The 13,971-nt window shown below is 42.8% G+C and overlaps 1 protein-coding gene and 1 pseudogene across 4 annotated transcripts in view; one reads left to right on the top strand and one right to left on the bottom strand.

Annotated features, from left to right (window-relative positions):
* Nucleotides 1-7,629: 7,629 nt before the first annotated feature.
* The window catches only part of PAAF1 (proteasomal ATPase associated factor 1), a 41,141-nt gene continuing 34,799 nt past the window's right edge, over nt 7,630-13,971 (bottom strand). For all 4 annotated transcript variants that reach the window (XM_028115982.2, XM_028115979.2, XM_028115980.1 and 1 more), the window contains 2 exons: nt 11,478-11,560; nt 7,630-8,059 (listed from right to left, as the gene is read on the bottom strand). In XM_028115982.2, coding sequence (XP_027971783.1) covers nt 7,982-8,059; nt 11,478-11,560 — 161 coding nt within the window. In that variant the 3' untranslated portion in view covers nt 7,630-7,981. The remainder of the gene's footprint in view (nt 8,060-11,477; nt 11,561-13,971) is intronic.
* Nucleotides 8,333-9,315, top strand: LOC114218733 (tetraspanin-3 pseudogene; annotated as a pseudogene).

The raw sequence follows: 13,971 nt of genomic DNA, 5'->3' as shown, positions 1-13,971 counted from the left end.
CAATTAAGTGTACTCCTTAATCTCCATCACCTGTTTCACCCATCCCTCCACCCACCTCCCCTTTGGTAACCATCAGTTCGTTCTCTATAGTTGTTATTTCCTCCAGATACCTCATTTATAATGGAAGTACACACTTTATTCAGATTTCCTAGTTTTTAACTAATGTCTTTTTTTCTGTTCCAAGATCCCAAACAGGATACCACATTACATTTAGTTGTCATGTTTCCTTAGGCTTCTCCTGGCTAAAACTGTTTCTCAAACTTTTCTTGTTTTTTGATGACTCTGATAGTTTAAGGAGGACTGGTCACGTATTCTGTACAGTCTCTCAGTGGGATTTGTTTGATGTTTTTCTTATGATTAGACTGAGGTTAGGGGCTTCTGGAAGGAAGACCACAGAGGTGAAATGCCATTCTCATTCCATCCTATCAACATGACATCCTGGTGATGTTGACCTTCACCTGCTGAGGTAGGTGTTTGTCAGGTGTTTCTCTCCACTGTAAGGTTACTTTTGTTTCCTCCTTTCTGGATTGTACTCCTTGGAAGAAAATTATTTCATGGCCCACCCTTAAAGATTGGGGAATTCTGCTCTACCTCCTTGAGGGCAGAAGAGCCCTGTTTTCCACATCCCACATCCAATCAGTCACTAAGCTTGGTCCATTTTACCTCTTAGGCACCTCTCAAGCCTCTTCCTCCTCAGAGCCATGGTCTTGCTTTGGCTTTCACCTTTCAGCAAAGCCACTCCAACTTCTCACTATCCTGCCCACCTTGCCTCCACCCTGCCAAGACCATACTCCACATTGCCCAAAGTTAATCCAAACTGCTGACCCTGGCACACAGGCATTTGGTGATCTGCTCCCGCCCTACCTACCCTAATCTCTCACCCCAAGGCACACCAACCCCCACTTTTCCTTGCTTCTCAGAATGCTTGAGCATGAAAAAGCATGCTTGCAATTGCTCCAACTAACCATTCTCATTCACCTCCGGGGCTACCTCTCCTCAGACCCTCCAGACTACACACACCACTGACCCTGACTTTGACCAAGCTAACCTTATTTTTTTTTTTATTAAGAAGTTTATACGCACAAAAAAGCAGCATTAGAACATTCCTTATTGAAGAAATATTGCCCCTGTGTGCCCCTCTCTACCTGCTTAGTATTCTTTTGTTTTTATTTATTGTTTCACTACTATGCATCTCCTGTGGTGTACTTCTGTGCTTGTAAATATTTAACCAGCTCACCAGAAGGAAAAAAACAGTCCTTATGTGTAGCACTTGCCAATTTCTCCCAAGCTGTTAAAACCAGCTCCAACACACTACTGCATGTATTCTGAACATATTTATGTTTTCATGGTTTTGAACTTTATATAAATGGAATCAGTTATGCAAATGGCATGTATTTGTGTGTGTCTTATTTGCACAGAGGCTGTATAGCATTCTCTGTTGATGCTGAACATTTGGGTATGTGCATCAACTTTGCAAGGTAATGTGAGTTTTCTGATGTGGTTATTCTAAATTACGATGGCAAAACAGCAGTGTCTGAGAGGTCCCTTTTGCTTTACATCCTCACCAATTCTTGATGTCAAGTTTTTAATTTTCTTTTAAAGTACATGTATACATATATACAAATACACATATACGTGTGTGTGTGTACATATTTTAAGTAGGCTCCATGCCCAACGTGGAGCTTGACCTCACAACCCTGAGATTAAGAATTGCATGCTCTACCCACTGAACCAGCCAGGCACCACTGATGTCAATTATTTTTATAACTTTTTTTTTTGAGATTTATTTATTCCTAAGAGACAGAGAGAGACATTAAATAAATAAATAAATAAATAAATAAATCATGTTTATTGTCCATTTGTTTTTCATTGTGAAACGCCTATGTATGTCTTTTCCCATTTTTCTTTTTTTTTTTTTTAAAGATTTTACTTATTTGTCAGAGAGAGAGAGAGCGCAAGCACAAGGAGGGGGAGCAGCAGGAATAGAGAGAAGCAGGTTCCCCGCGGAGCAGGGAGCCCGATGCGGGACTCAATCCCAGGACCCTGGGATCATGACCTGAGCCGAAGGCAGACGCTTAACCGACTGAGCCACTCAGGTGCCCCTCTTTTGACCATTTTTCTACTGGGCTGTGTGTGTTGTGTGTGTGTGTGTGTGTGTGTGTGTGAGAGAGAGAGAGAGAGAGAGACTCTTCATGTTTTATATTTCTTTGTTGAAAATATATAAAATACAAACCCCTTTCACTTTGGAGCTTGTGTTTTTACCCTTTTTTAATGGGGTATAACTTACCAATCTTTGCCTTTTTGATTATACTTTTTGTGTCTAGTTTAAGAAATATTCTCTGTAGAGGGTCATAAAGATCTTCACCTATATTTTCTTCTGAGAGTCCATTTCACTCTTAAACCTTTAATCCACGTAGAACTTTTTTTTTATATGGTACAAGGTAGCATCATTTTCTTATTTTTGATATCCTATTGTCCCAGAACCATTTATTTAACAGTCCTTTGTTCCCCTACCAATCTATATTGACTGCTGTGTTACATACAAAGTTTCCATACATGCATGGGTTTATATCTGGACTACTGTTCCACTGGTCTTTCCCTGGGCCAATGCCACACTATAACCCTTCCTTTTCTCCTCCTCCTCCTTCTTCGGGAGCATCTTTTCTAAGTACTACTTCTTTACTCCTCTCAAATGTAAATGTGTTTTTTTTTAAATATTTTATTTATTTATTTGACAGAGACAGAGAGAGAGCAGTGGAACACAAGCAGGGGGAGTGGGAGAGGGAGAAGCAGGCTTCCCGCCGAGCAGGGAGCCCGATGTGGGACTTATCCCAGGACCCTGGGATCATGACCTGAGCCGAAGGCAGACGCTTAATGACTGAGCCACCCAGGTGCCCTGTAAACGTGTTCTTAAGAAAGGATCTAGGGGCACCTGGATGGCTCAGTGGGTTAAATGTCTGACTCTTAATTTTGGCTCAGGTTTTGATCTTGGGATCCTGAGATCAAGCCCTGAGTTGGGCTCCACCCTGGACATGGAGCCTGCTTAAGATTCTCTCTCTCGGGGCACCTGGGTGGCTCAGTCAGTTAAGCGGCTGCCTTCGGCCCGGGTCGTGATCCCAGGGTCCTGGGATCGAGCCCCACATCGGGCTCCCTGCTGAGCAGGGAGCCTGCTTCTCCCCTGCCTGCCGTTCCCCCTGCTTGTGCTTGCTCTCTGTCTCTCTCTCTTGTTATGTGTCAAATAAATTAATAAAAAATATTAAAAAAAAAAAAGATTCTCTCTCTCTCGGGGCACCTGGGTGGTCCAGTCAGTTAAGCGTCCAACTCTTGGTTTTGGCTCAGATTGTGATCTCAGGTGGTGAGATGGAGTCCCGAGATGGGCTTGAAACTTGAATTTCTCTCTCCCTCTCCCTCCCCAACCCCCGTCTAAAATAAATAAATACATCTTAAAAAAAAATTATCTCTCTCCCCCTCTCCCTCTCCCCTCTTAAAAAAAAGAGAGAGAGAAAAGAAAGGATCTAATGTCAGTCAGATGGGGAAAGAAGAGGGCTACGTTTTAAACCTCATCTCTGTGAATGAAAATGCTGGGTCCTTTGATGGCATTTCAGATACTAGTGACTTAGATATTTAAGAACTTTCCTGGGTCCTCTGAAACCACACCATTATAGAGGAAGACCTGCTGTATTTTTTTAAGATTTTATTTATTTATTTGACAGAGAGAGAGAGAGCGAGAGCAGGAACACAAGCAGGGGAAGTGGGAGAGGGAGAGCAGGCTTCCCGCCGAGGAGGGAGCCCGATGTGGGACTTGATCTCAGGACCCTGGGATCATGACCTGAGCCGAAGGCAGACGCTTAACGACTGAGCCACCCAGGCGCCCCGAGGAAGACCTGCTTTAAAGCAGCTATTTCATATTATTTGAGGCCTACTTTGGGTATATTTGGAGGAGCTAAAACACACTTCTGGAGTTGGGCCAAATGACAGAGAACTCAATTAGAGCTAAGAAGTAAACTGCAGGTTTAGGGTAAGTTGAGTGGCCAGCCAGGAAAACCAGCCCCACCCGGGGCCGATGGAACCCTCTTTGGCTGTCCTGGGCACAGAGAGAAGCCAGCTGACCCTCTGGAGTGGACGGTGATGGACGTGGTTGAGTATTTCACCGAGGCTGGCTTCCCCGAGCAGGCAACAGTTTTTCAAGAGCAGGAAATCAATGACCAGTCTTTACTGCTCATGGAGCGCACTGATATGCTGACTGGCCTGTCCATCCACCTGGGTACTACATCAAGGTGCTGCAGCAAGGCCACTTTGAGGACCCTGATGGCTTTCTAGGCTGAGCACCCAGCCTTCCCCCCTGCCCCAACCCATTCCAGCCCCCATCTACCCAAGACCCCCCGAGTCTAGGAGCTAGGGGCGGACACCCTCAGCCCTCATAACATATTCCAGTGAGGGGCTTTCTTTCCTACTCATCTCTTCCCTGTGTTTCCCCAGCATACACACATTTGGCCCCCAGCACAACCTGTACTCCTTGATACGAGGAGTGTGGGGTGGGACAGGGCCTGCTCATTGCACCCCAGGAGGCCAACCCCCCCAAGTCTAGGACATTTTGGGGGGAAAATGGGGGCTTCCCATCTCCCCTAGATCCTCTTCAGTTCAGCCAGATGTTTCCTATATGTTTTGTTCTGCTTGTTCATTTTGGTGGGTGGCCTTTCCTCTCTCCCCCACCACCCATGCCCTAACTGGGTCTGCCCCCGGCCTCCAGCCCCTGGGAGCAGCTGGAGTGGGGTCCCTGTGTCTTCCCTAACCCTCTCCTTTCTTTCTGTTGGTTGTCACTCCAGCTGGCTGTATTGCTTTTTAATATTGTACTGAAGGTTTTTGAAATAAAGTTTGAAAAAAAAAGTTGAGTGGTCAGAAAGCAACCATTATCTTGAGGCTGCTGTGCTCCCATTTGTGTGACCGAAGGAAGTTTACTTAATGGCCCCAAGTCCGTTTCCTTGAACAAATGGGATTATTAACATAAACCCCACCACAGGGCAGGTGTGAAAATATTAAACACAATTATACAAAAGCATGTATATCACATAGAAAATGCTTCCTTAGCATTGAGGCAGTAGAGTCAGAGCCCAAGTTCCAAATCCTGTCTGTTATCTACTAGTTTTATGACCTTAAAAAATGATTTCTTAGCCACAGTTGCCTATTTGTTAAGAGAAAATATGGCATTATTTTCTATTTTTTGCATTTCTGAGCTTTCTTGTGGGTTTTAATTTGCATTTACCTCAGATAGAGTCTCCTTGTTCCTGGGTTCACCAGAGCTATCTAGACAAATGACTGATTCCAGGACTGAGATGGGAAAGTATAAGATGAAATGTGAGTATCTTGTGGTATCAGAAAATATGGAAGCACTAAAAGAATGCTATTAACATGTCAAAAGGACATAAGATCCGGATGCCTGGGTGATTCAGTCGGTTAAGGGTCTGCCTTGGGCTCAGGTCATGATCCCAGGGTCCTGGGGTAGAGTCCCACGTCAGGCTCCCTATTCAGCAGAGTCTGCTTCTCCCTCTCCCTCTGCCCCTTGCCCTACTAATGCTCTCTCTCGCTCACTCTCTCTCTCAAATAAATAAAATCTTAAAAAAGAAAAATTAAGAATAAAAATATAAAATATATCCACAAAAAGACGTGTTCAAGAAAAAGAAATCTTTACTCTGCAAGGCTATTGTGAGGACTGTGCCTGGCACGGAGCATATGCTCACTGGCGGATGCCACTGCCAGTTTCCAGATCTGAGAAATAGATGCCCTTCTCACAAGAAGTCACCAGGGGGCATCTGAAAGCCAAGAAACAAAGTTCAGCTTGCCTGAGCCTGTACTGCTACGATGGGGGTTGTCTACCTTTCCCTACCCAGAATGCACTCCTCCACCCAAAAGGGAAAAAAAAAGCTTTGTCTGCTAACACTGGGGAGAATCCATCCACAGCAGACCAGGCTTTGGGCCACCTGAGAGCTAGCCTGTGTCCTTCTGTTTGGATCTGGATTTCAGGGCAGCTGTCAAGGGTCACTGCATCCATTACAACCAGGCCTATCAACTCTGGAGACCTGGGAAAAGGGGCTTATGGATGTGATGGCAGTGAAGAGCGAGTCCTGGAAGAGGAACTCACAGACATACCTGCTGTGTGAACTCAGCCATCTCCTCCTTCACCCTGACTTCTTAGAGGTTCTCTCCAGACCTCCTCGGATCCAGTGTTTCCGAGGTCTGCAATATGTCCCTTTGGGTCTACCTGACCTTATCACAAATCACTCCTTAAATGGAACTGGTCTAGTCCCAGAGGTCTCAGGACCATGTGGCGTAGTGGAAGGCACAGGTCTTCGAGACAGACTAAGCAAGGTCCAAATCAAGGGTCTGGTACTTAATTTCTCGAACCTCAGTTTCCTTATCTATAAAACAAAGTAATTCCATTTCCTTTTTAAGAGTGTTGTTGGGATTAAATATATAAATATAGTCCCTAGTATAGCATAGATGCCCAGTAATATTCAATGACTAACAGTATTTTATTTTCTCAATTTAGGCATATACAACAGGTAGAAAAAAATGGATTTAAAATTAAGATAAACTGTGTTAAAGTTTCTGTTCCCTATGACCCTTGGCCAATCAATTCATCTGAGTCTCACTATCTGCATGTCATGGTGAGGTTATAAACATTACGTGAGAATATACCTTTAAGACTGCTGCGAATCATACTGTTACACCAGCCAGAAATTGACTTCTTCCCTTAAATAAATCCAGACTTTAGCCTACATTGCTCAGCTCAAGTGTTGTATCCTCCAAGAAACCCTTTCTCTAGTGATCTCTAAAATATAAAACTCTGGAAAGTGTTAAAAAGAATGATGAAGGTCTAAATGTACTGAGAAAGAACTCAGAGATTCTAAGTGAAAATAAAACACGGAGTACATGCATTATGACTCCATTTTTATATCTAGGGGAAAAAAGAGGTGACCGTGTTATATCCTTGCTTAAAACTCTTCCGTGGGTTTCTTGCCAACCAAATGAAATTCAGGCTCCTTACCTGGTACTCAAGCCCCTTCACTCTTTGGGCCCTGCCAACCTCTCCAGCCTCATCTTCTACCGACCAGCCTCACCATCCTATGAGCACTGGGTTCCTGCTATGACTTAAAATGCCCTTTACTATCTCTTCCTCTAGGTCTCAAACTGTAGCATGCATCGGAATCACCTGGCCAGCTCTACCCAGAGAATTTCTGATTTGGGGCTGAGGTGGGGCCTAGGAATTTCTATTTCTAACAAGTTCCCAGGTGATACTGATACGGCTGTTAAGGGACCACACTCGGATGGCCACTGCTGTTACAATGACAGGATTCAACTTTATCACCTGTAAATGGACCAGTCAACCATACCACTTTGCCTAGGACTGAAAGTCCCATGTAGCAGAAAACCCCTCAGTCCAAGGAAAACTGAGACAGCTGGCTTCTCTACCTGTATAAGAATCTTTCCCAGACTGCTGCTTAAGGGATAGTTTCTGCTAACAAGTAGTCTTTCTCTATGGCCAGGCCAACAGGAAATGCCTGAGAAAGGAGTTCCATCAACTTGAATGGCTTTTTGCTGGAGTAAGATTATTTAACAAAGTTTTTCAAATTCAAACTCCAAATACATTCTCTTTATTTCCTTCAGAGAACAAGCTTTAGTCCTCTGATCCTTGTAAACACTTAACACAATGGTATGAGATCAAACTGTAAGCATCCATATCCTTGCCCTGTGCTGTTGGGGTGAGTGTATATAGGAAGCATGTGTGAGCTTCTTCTTCAGTTCACAGGTCTTGTCATGGAATGATATTTCCACATGGGCCAATGCAGCTGATTTTCTGTGACTTCCAAAGGGTGCCCCAAACAATAAGGGGACATGGTCCTTGAGAAGGACTGATGATTATTTTGCTCTTTGTCGATTAGGGCCAATTTTTTTCATTAACTGGGAATCCTTTTTCAAGGAGTCAGAGATCAGAGAGCTGATAGCGTCGCACAAGACCATCTCGACAGCATGTGTAGATCTGCTTCTCCCACGTGGCTACCTGGAACACAAGAGTTCACAGCTCAAAGGAAGCAGGGGAGTCTTCCATTCCAAAAAGATAGAGCCTTGTCATTGATCCCCATTAACACAAGTGAGTCTAAGAAGCTCTGCTGACTCCAAAGACAAGAGAAGAATTAGATTCATGATAGGTATAGCCGGCTAGGATCCACAGCGCTTATGAGTCCAGAACAGAGAAACTAATTAGCCAAGTTGACAGCAGGCCCATTAGTGTGGTGCATAGCTGAGGGCAGAGGGTCTGGACCTGGGAAAGGAGATGATCCACAGATGGGCTGGTGTATCCCTGAACCTTGTAAAATTATATTCAAAGAAGTTCTCAGTATGTGCCTGTCTGAGGAGGATTTTGTCGACTTCTCAGAGAAGTCTGAGGCCACAGCTGCGTGGAGGAGCGAGGCACGTGCTGGGGCTGCGGTGGGTGGCACCGAGACTACGCAGCTCCCAGTGGGGAGGCTCCACTGCCACTGCCACCTTGCTTGGTGAGCACATGGTGTCAGTAGGCTGCCAGTGCCATGGCTGGCCCAGCGTGGCATCACCCCCTCCCAAGACTCCTGGAGTTTCTGAACCTCCTCTCCGGGATGGCGGGGGGTGGCGGGGGAGCTGGCATGCTGGCATTTTAGGCTGTGTGGGAGCCCACGTCTTCTTCACTAATGCTGACTACGACCACTTCTTTGAAGATGTGCACCCTCTTGTCCCTGCCATAATGATCACCGCTGTGGAGCCCCGCTTTCCACTTTTGGGCTGATTGGCTACTGTGCCCCAATCTGGGAAAGCTGCTGTAGACTTGCCATGTTTGTCATCATCCTACTCTTGGTTTTTGTTACAGAAGCTGTTACAGTGGTTTTGGGATATATTTACAGAGCAAAGGTGGAAAAATGAGGTTGATCAGAGCATTCAGAAAGTGTGTAAGACCTACAGTGGAACCAACACTACAATGGAACCAACTAGTCAGACTGGAATAATAGGAACTGGTTCAAAGAAACCAAAAACCACAGTGTCCCTCTTAGCTGCAGCAGACAGCCAGCCAGCAGCTATCACGGCAGGCTGGCCCACTCCTCTGACCTCCATACGGAGGGATGTGAAGCTCTAGGGGTGAAGAAGCAATCAAAAGTCACGGTGCATGTTATCTGGGCAGTGCTGGAAGGTGCAGCTCTTCAGCTGCTAGACATGCTGCGTGCATGCAGCACAGTATGCAGGAGTAGAGGTCCTGCTTCTGAGCTCCTCGCCACCGGTGGAACCTAGGCATGGGAGAAAATGCAACTCGGAGCTTTTTAGTCTTGTTCTGATTTGGAAGGTGAATCAAGCAGGTTTACTTTTAGTAGTTAAACCACACATTACACAGGTGTTGGACAGAGAAGCTTGGCTCTTCATGTGCCCACCTATGATTTTCTTTTCCCTTCTCCTATCTGACTCTCATGTCTCTAAGTTTTTAGGTACGAAAGTGAATGTTCTCGTTTCAGAACCATCTGTGAGTTGTGTAGTGTGGGAGAATGACAGGAGGACCTGGGCCTGCTTCTGTTACCTCCCTGCAGTAATAGGACTGCTGCCAAAGTATCACTGGGTCTTTTCAGTCTTCACAACGGAGAACTCTTGGCCAAGGGATTTTGGGGAGAGAAGGGGGAAGCCAGCTAAGGTTAAAGTTAATACCAGATGGCGTCCCTCATCAGTGTCCTTTTAAAAAACATATATTGTAGTTCAATAACATAGCACTGTACAAAATGACCAAAATAGTTCATCTTCAAAATCAGACTGATTTTTGAAAAGTAGAGGTTTTTAATCAAAACTGGCTTTATAGGGGCACCTGGGTGGCTCAGTTGTAAAGCATCTGCCTTCGGCTCAGGTCACAATCCCAGGGTCCTGGGATCAAGCCCCGCATCGGGTTCCCTGCTCGCCGGGAAGCCTGCTTCTCCCTCTCCTACTCTCCCTGCTTGTGTTCCCTCTCTGTCAAAAAAAAAAAAAAAAAAATCTTTTTATAAAAAGTAGCACATATGTTATGTTCCTATAGAGCCAGTTTTTTTTTTTTTTAAGATTTTATTTATTTATTTGACAGAGAAAGACACAGAGAGAGAGCGAGCACAAGCAGGGGGAGTGGGAGAGGGAGAAGCGGTCTTCTCGCTGAGCAGGGAGCCCAATGCGGGGCTCGATCCCAGGACCCTGGGATCATGACCTGAGCCGAAGGCAGACGCTTAACGACTGAGCCACCCAGGCACCCCACATATGTGCTATTTTTTAAAAACAATATGTGTGTGTAGGTATGTTGTTGTATGATTGAGCCCACTCATCATAAATCTAAACTCATTAGGATTAATGTACTCATGCAGACTAACAAAATAGTATGTAGATGAGAACTCAGTTCTAAATAGAAAAACCTAATTCAGTGAAGTCTGTATCATCCCTCAAACAAAAAAAGAAAAGAAAAAGCCTGGGACTCAAAGGTTAAGAACCACTAATTTAGTGGAAGAAGCATGAATTCTGGAGGTAGCTTCATCTCAGGTTTGCTAATGTGTACCTACGTGACGTAGGGCAACTTTCTCAACCACTCTGGACTCCAGTTTCCTCACTTATAAAATGAAAATGGTATGTTAATTCACAATATAGAACACTACACAGGAATTTTTAAAAATGAAGATCTATATGCATTTATCTGAAAAGAGCTCTAAGATGTTAATAAAAAAGTCATAGAACAATACAATACATATAGAATGATTTCAGTTATGCACAAACTAAAGATAAAACTATAGTTACCTAAATACATAAACACAAAGATGTAAGTGCAAATTCTCCAAAAACAGTCTTGAAAAATACATGCTGAACTGTTAATGCTAGTTACTTCTAGAAAGAAGAATGGACCTAAAAAGGTCTTAAAGGGGACCTTAAAGTCTGTATGATTTTGTATTGTTTGAATTTTTATAGGTATGTATTAACTGTATAACTTTTACATTATAAAAACAATATAAATAATAATACCTATACCTCAAGAACAGTAACAATGAAATAAGATGATACATGTAAAACATCCAGCATGATGTCTAGTCAATAAATATTACTTCCCCTTTTGTTTTTCTCTTTCTAATCAAATGAGATAACCAGTCTTGAACTTTAAATAATAATGATAATGACAGCTAATCTTTGTAGAAGACTTAAAATTTACAACTATTTTTCACATACATTATCTCCCTAATACTTTCATTTTACAGAATAACTGACAGACTAAGGAGGTAAAATGATTTTTCAAGTTTTTAGAGCTAAAAAGTGGTGAAATCACTGACTCAAAATTCTCACTTCCTTTTATCACATCCATAAGTATTTTACCATCCAGAATGCCCACAAAGTAGCTGGATTCAGTCCCCTCAAAAGTCCTAGATCTCAGGTGAGAATCACCCAGGTGCCTCTCAGGCCTGTACCTTGAACACAGGGTCACAGTCGGCCCCAGTGAGCTCAATGACATAGTCTAGGTCTTGCTGAACAATGAAACAGCTTCCATCACCTAAAAGTCAAAAAGAAAAATTTAGATAACTAAAGAAAAAGCTGCACGCAAAGAGGCTTAAAAAAAAAAAATCAGTATTTTAGTTTATTTCTGTACATCACAAGCCTAAAGAAGATCATCCTAAGACCCAAAATGGCAAACAGGTCTCATTATGTGGGTCAGATATGAGGATCTACAGTGGCTGCCTAGAATGCTGGGTTAGAGGATTTGAAGTATAAGTACAAGCTCAGTGGGAAGAAGGGCTGTCTTTGATCAGCAATACCTGACAAGGGCAAGGAGCAAGCAACTGCAGGCTTATACATCTGATTGCAAACTTACCCTGGACAATGATTTTTAACAGGGAATTGTATATATAAATATTTTAATGTGCTCCCAAATTATTCTTCAATCTATAAACTTGACCAGATACATGAGGCAAAGGAGCAAAGTTGTTACACCAAGAAAATAGAAGTATATTTATTTTTTTTTAAAGATTTTATTTATTTATTTGAGAGAGAGAGACACAGAGAGAGAGGGAACACAAGCAGGGGGAGTGGGAGAGGGAGAAGCAGGCTTCCTGCGGAGCAGGGAGCCCGATGTGGGGCTCGATCCCAGGACCCTGGGATCACGACCTGAGCCAAAGGCAGACGCTTAACGACTGAGCCACCCAGGTGCCCCAAAAGTATATTTATTTTTAAACTTAGTTTTCTTAAAAGACCATGTACAGATGAGACTAGGGATGATCTGTAAACTGCTGAATAAGGTAATTTTTTTTGTTGTTTTACTTAATATAAAAATAGTACATGCTAATTGAAGAAAACTTTAAAAACAAAGAAACAGAAGTAAAAAAAAATCACTCAATCTACCATTCAAAGATAACTACTGTTAACATTTTTATATATTTTTCCAATCCTTTTTGTACAGATTTTTATTTTACATGGTTGAGAGCATACTGCATAAAAGAATATCTTTATGCATAAAGTTTTTCTGTATCAACATTGTGACTCTGTAAAGAATCCAGGAAAAAAAATTTTTTTTAATTAACCTTTCCAAGCTTTTTAAAATTTGAAAAACTGCTGTCAAAAACAACTGTTTATTTATTTATTTATTATCTTTAAAGATTTTACTTATTTATTTGAGAAAGAGAGAATGAGAGACAGAGAGCACGAGAGGGAAGAGGGTCAGGGGGAGAAGCAGACTCTCCACTGAGCAGGGAGCCCGATGTGGGACTCGATCCCGGCACTCCAGGATCATGACCTGAGCTGAAGGCAGCCGTTTAATCAACTGAGCCACCCAGGCGCCCAAAAACAACTGTTAATTAATTTTATCTGTTAATCTGTACCCCAACCAGCAGCATACAGGAAGACCTTATCCTTTCTTGTATTATTATTAAAAATCATTTTTTAATTTAAATTGTACTTTATTAAGTAATCGGTACACTCATCATGGGGCTCAAACTCACAACCCAAGATCAAGTGTTGCACATTCTACCAACTGAGCCAGCCAGGCACCCCAAAAATCATCTTTTAAATAAAAGAATTATTATTTTTTAGAAATACTTATATAAATATTGACAGGTGAAATAATACAATGTCTGTGATATGTTTCAAAATATTACAACGGTTGGGGATTATAAGGGAATGTGTAAAACAAGATGAAACAGGATTAGCTATAAATTGGTAATAGTTGAAGCCAGATGATGGGTATACAGGTTCGTCATGCTATTCTCTCTACCTTTGTATCTCTTTGACAATTTCCATAATAAATTTTCAAAATTGTTTAATCTGGTAATTTCAATCTCCTCTCTAGTGAAAGAGTTCCAAAGGACCTCAAAGATCATCTATATCCAACTTCTAAACTAGTACTAAATTCCCTTCACAACACCTTGCAGAGCAGCCAACCAGTCAGTCTATGCTTCTCCATCCTGAGTTAGTAGTGCTCTCTAAAATGCCAGCTCTCTCTTACTTATATTCAACTGAAATGTAGCTCCTGGTAACTTTCTTTTATTGGTCTTAGTTTCATCCTCTGAAAACAGTTATATTACAATGAATAAGGCACAGTCACTACTTTCAAGGAGTCTGGACTGGAGGGAGATACAAACAATCACAGTGTAGAGTGATAAACACTATATGATAAATACAATATGCCAAAGAATCATGGAGGACCATGCCCCTAGCCTCGCCATAGATCATGCATTTAAACCTATGTTTATTTATTTTTAGAGAGAGGGCATGAATGGGGGCGTAGGGATGAGATGTGGGGATAGGGGCAGAGGGAGAATCTTTTTTTTTTTTTTAAGGCGGGGAGGGAGAGAGGGAGAGGGAATCTCAAGCAGGCTCCACGCCCAGCATGGAGTCCAACACGGGGCTCATTCTCACAACCCCAAGATCATGACCTGAGCCGAAATCAAGAGTCACACACTCAACCGAGCC

The sequence above is a fragment of the Eumetopias jubatus genome, unplaced genomic scaffold (assembly GCF_037043125.1).
Source record: "Eumetopias jubatus isolate StellerSeaLion01/CBP00866 unplaced genomic scaffold, mEumJub1_p1.0 scaffold_13, whole genome shotgun sequence".
Taxonomy (NCBI): domain Eukaryota; kingdom Metazoa; phylum Chordata; class Mammalia; order Carnivora; family Otariidae; genus Eumetopias; species Eumetopias jubatus.
The sequence above is the reverse complement of the archived record's forward strand: the minus strand, read 5'-3'. Positions and strand labels throughout refer to the sequence as shown.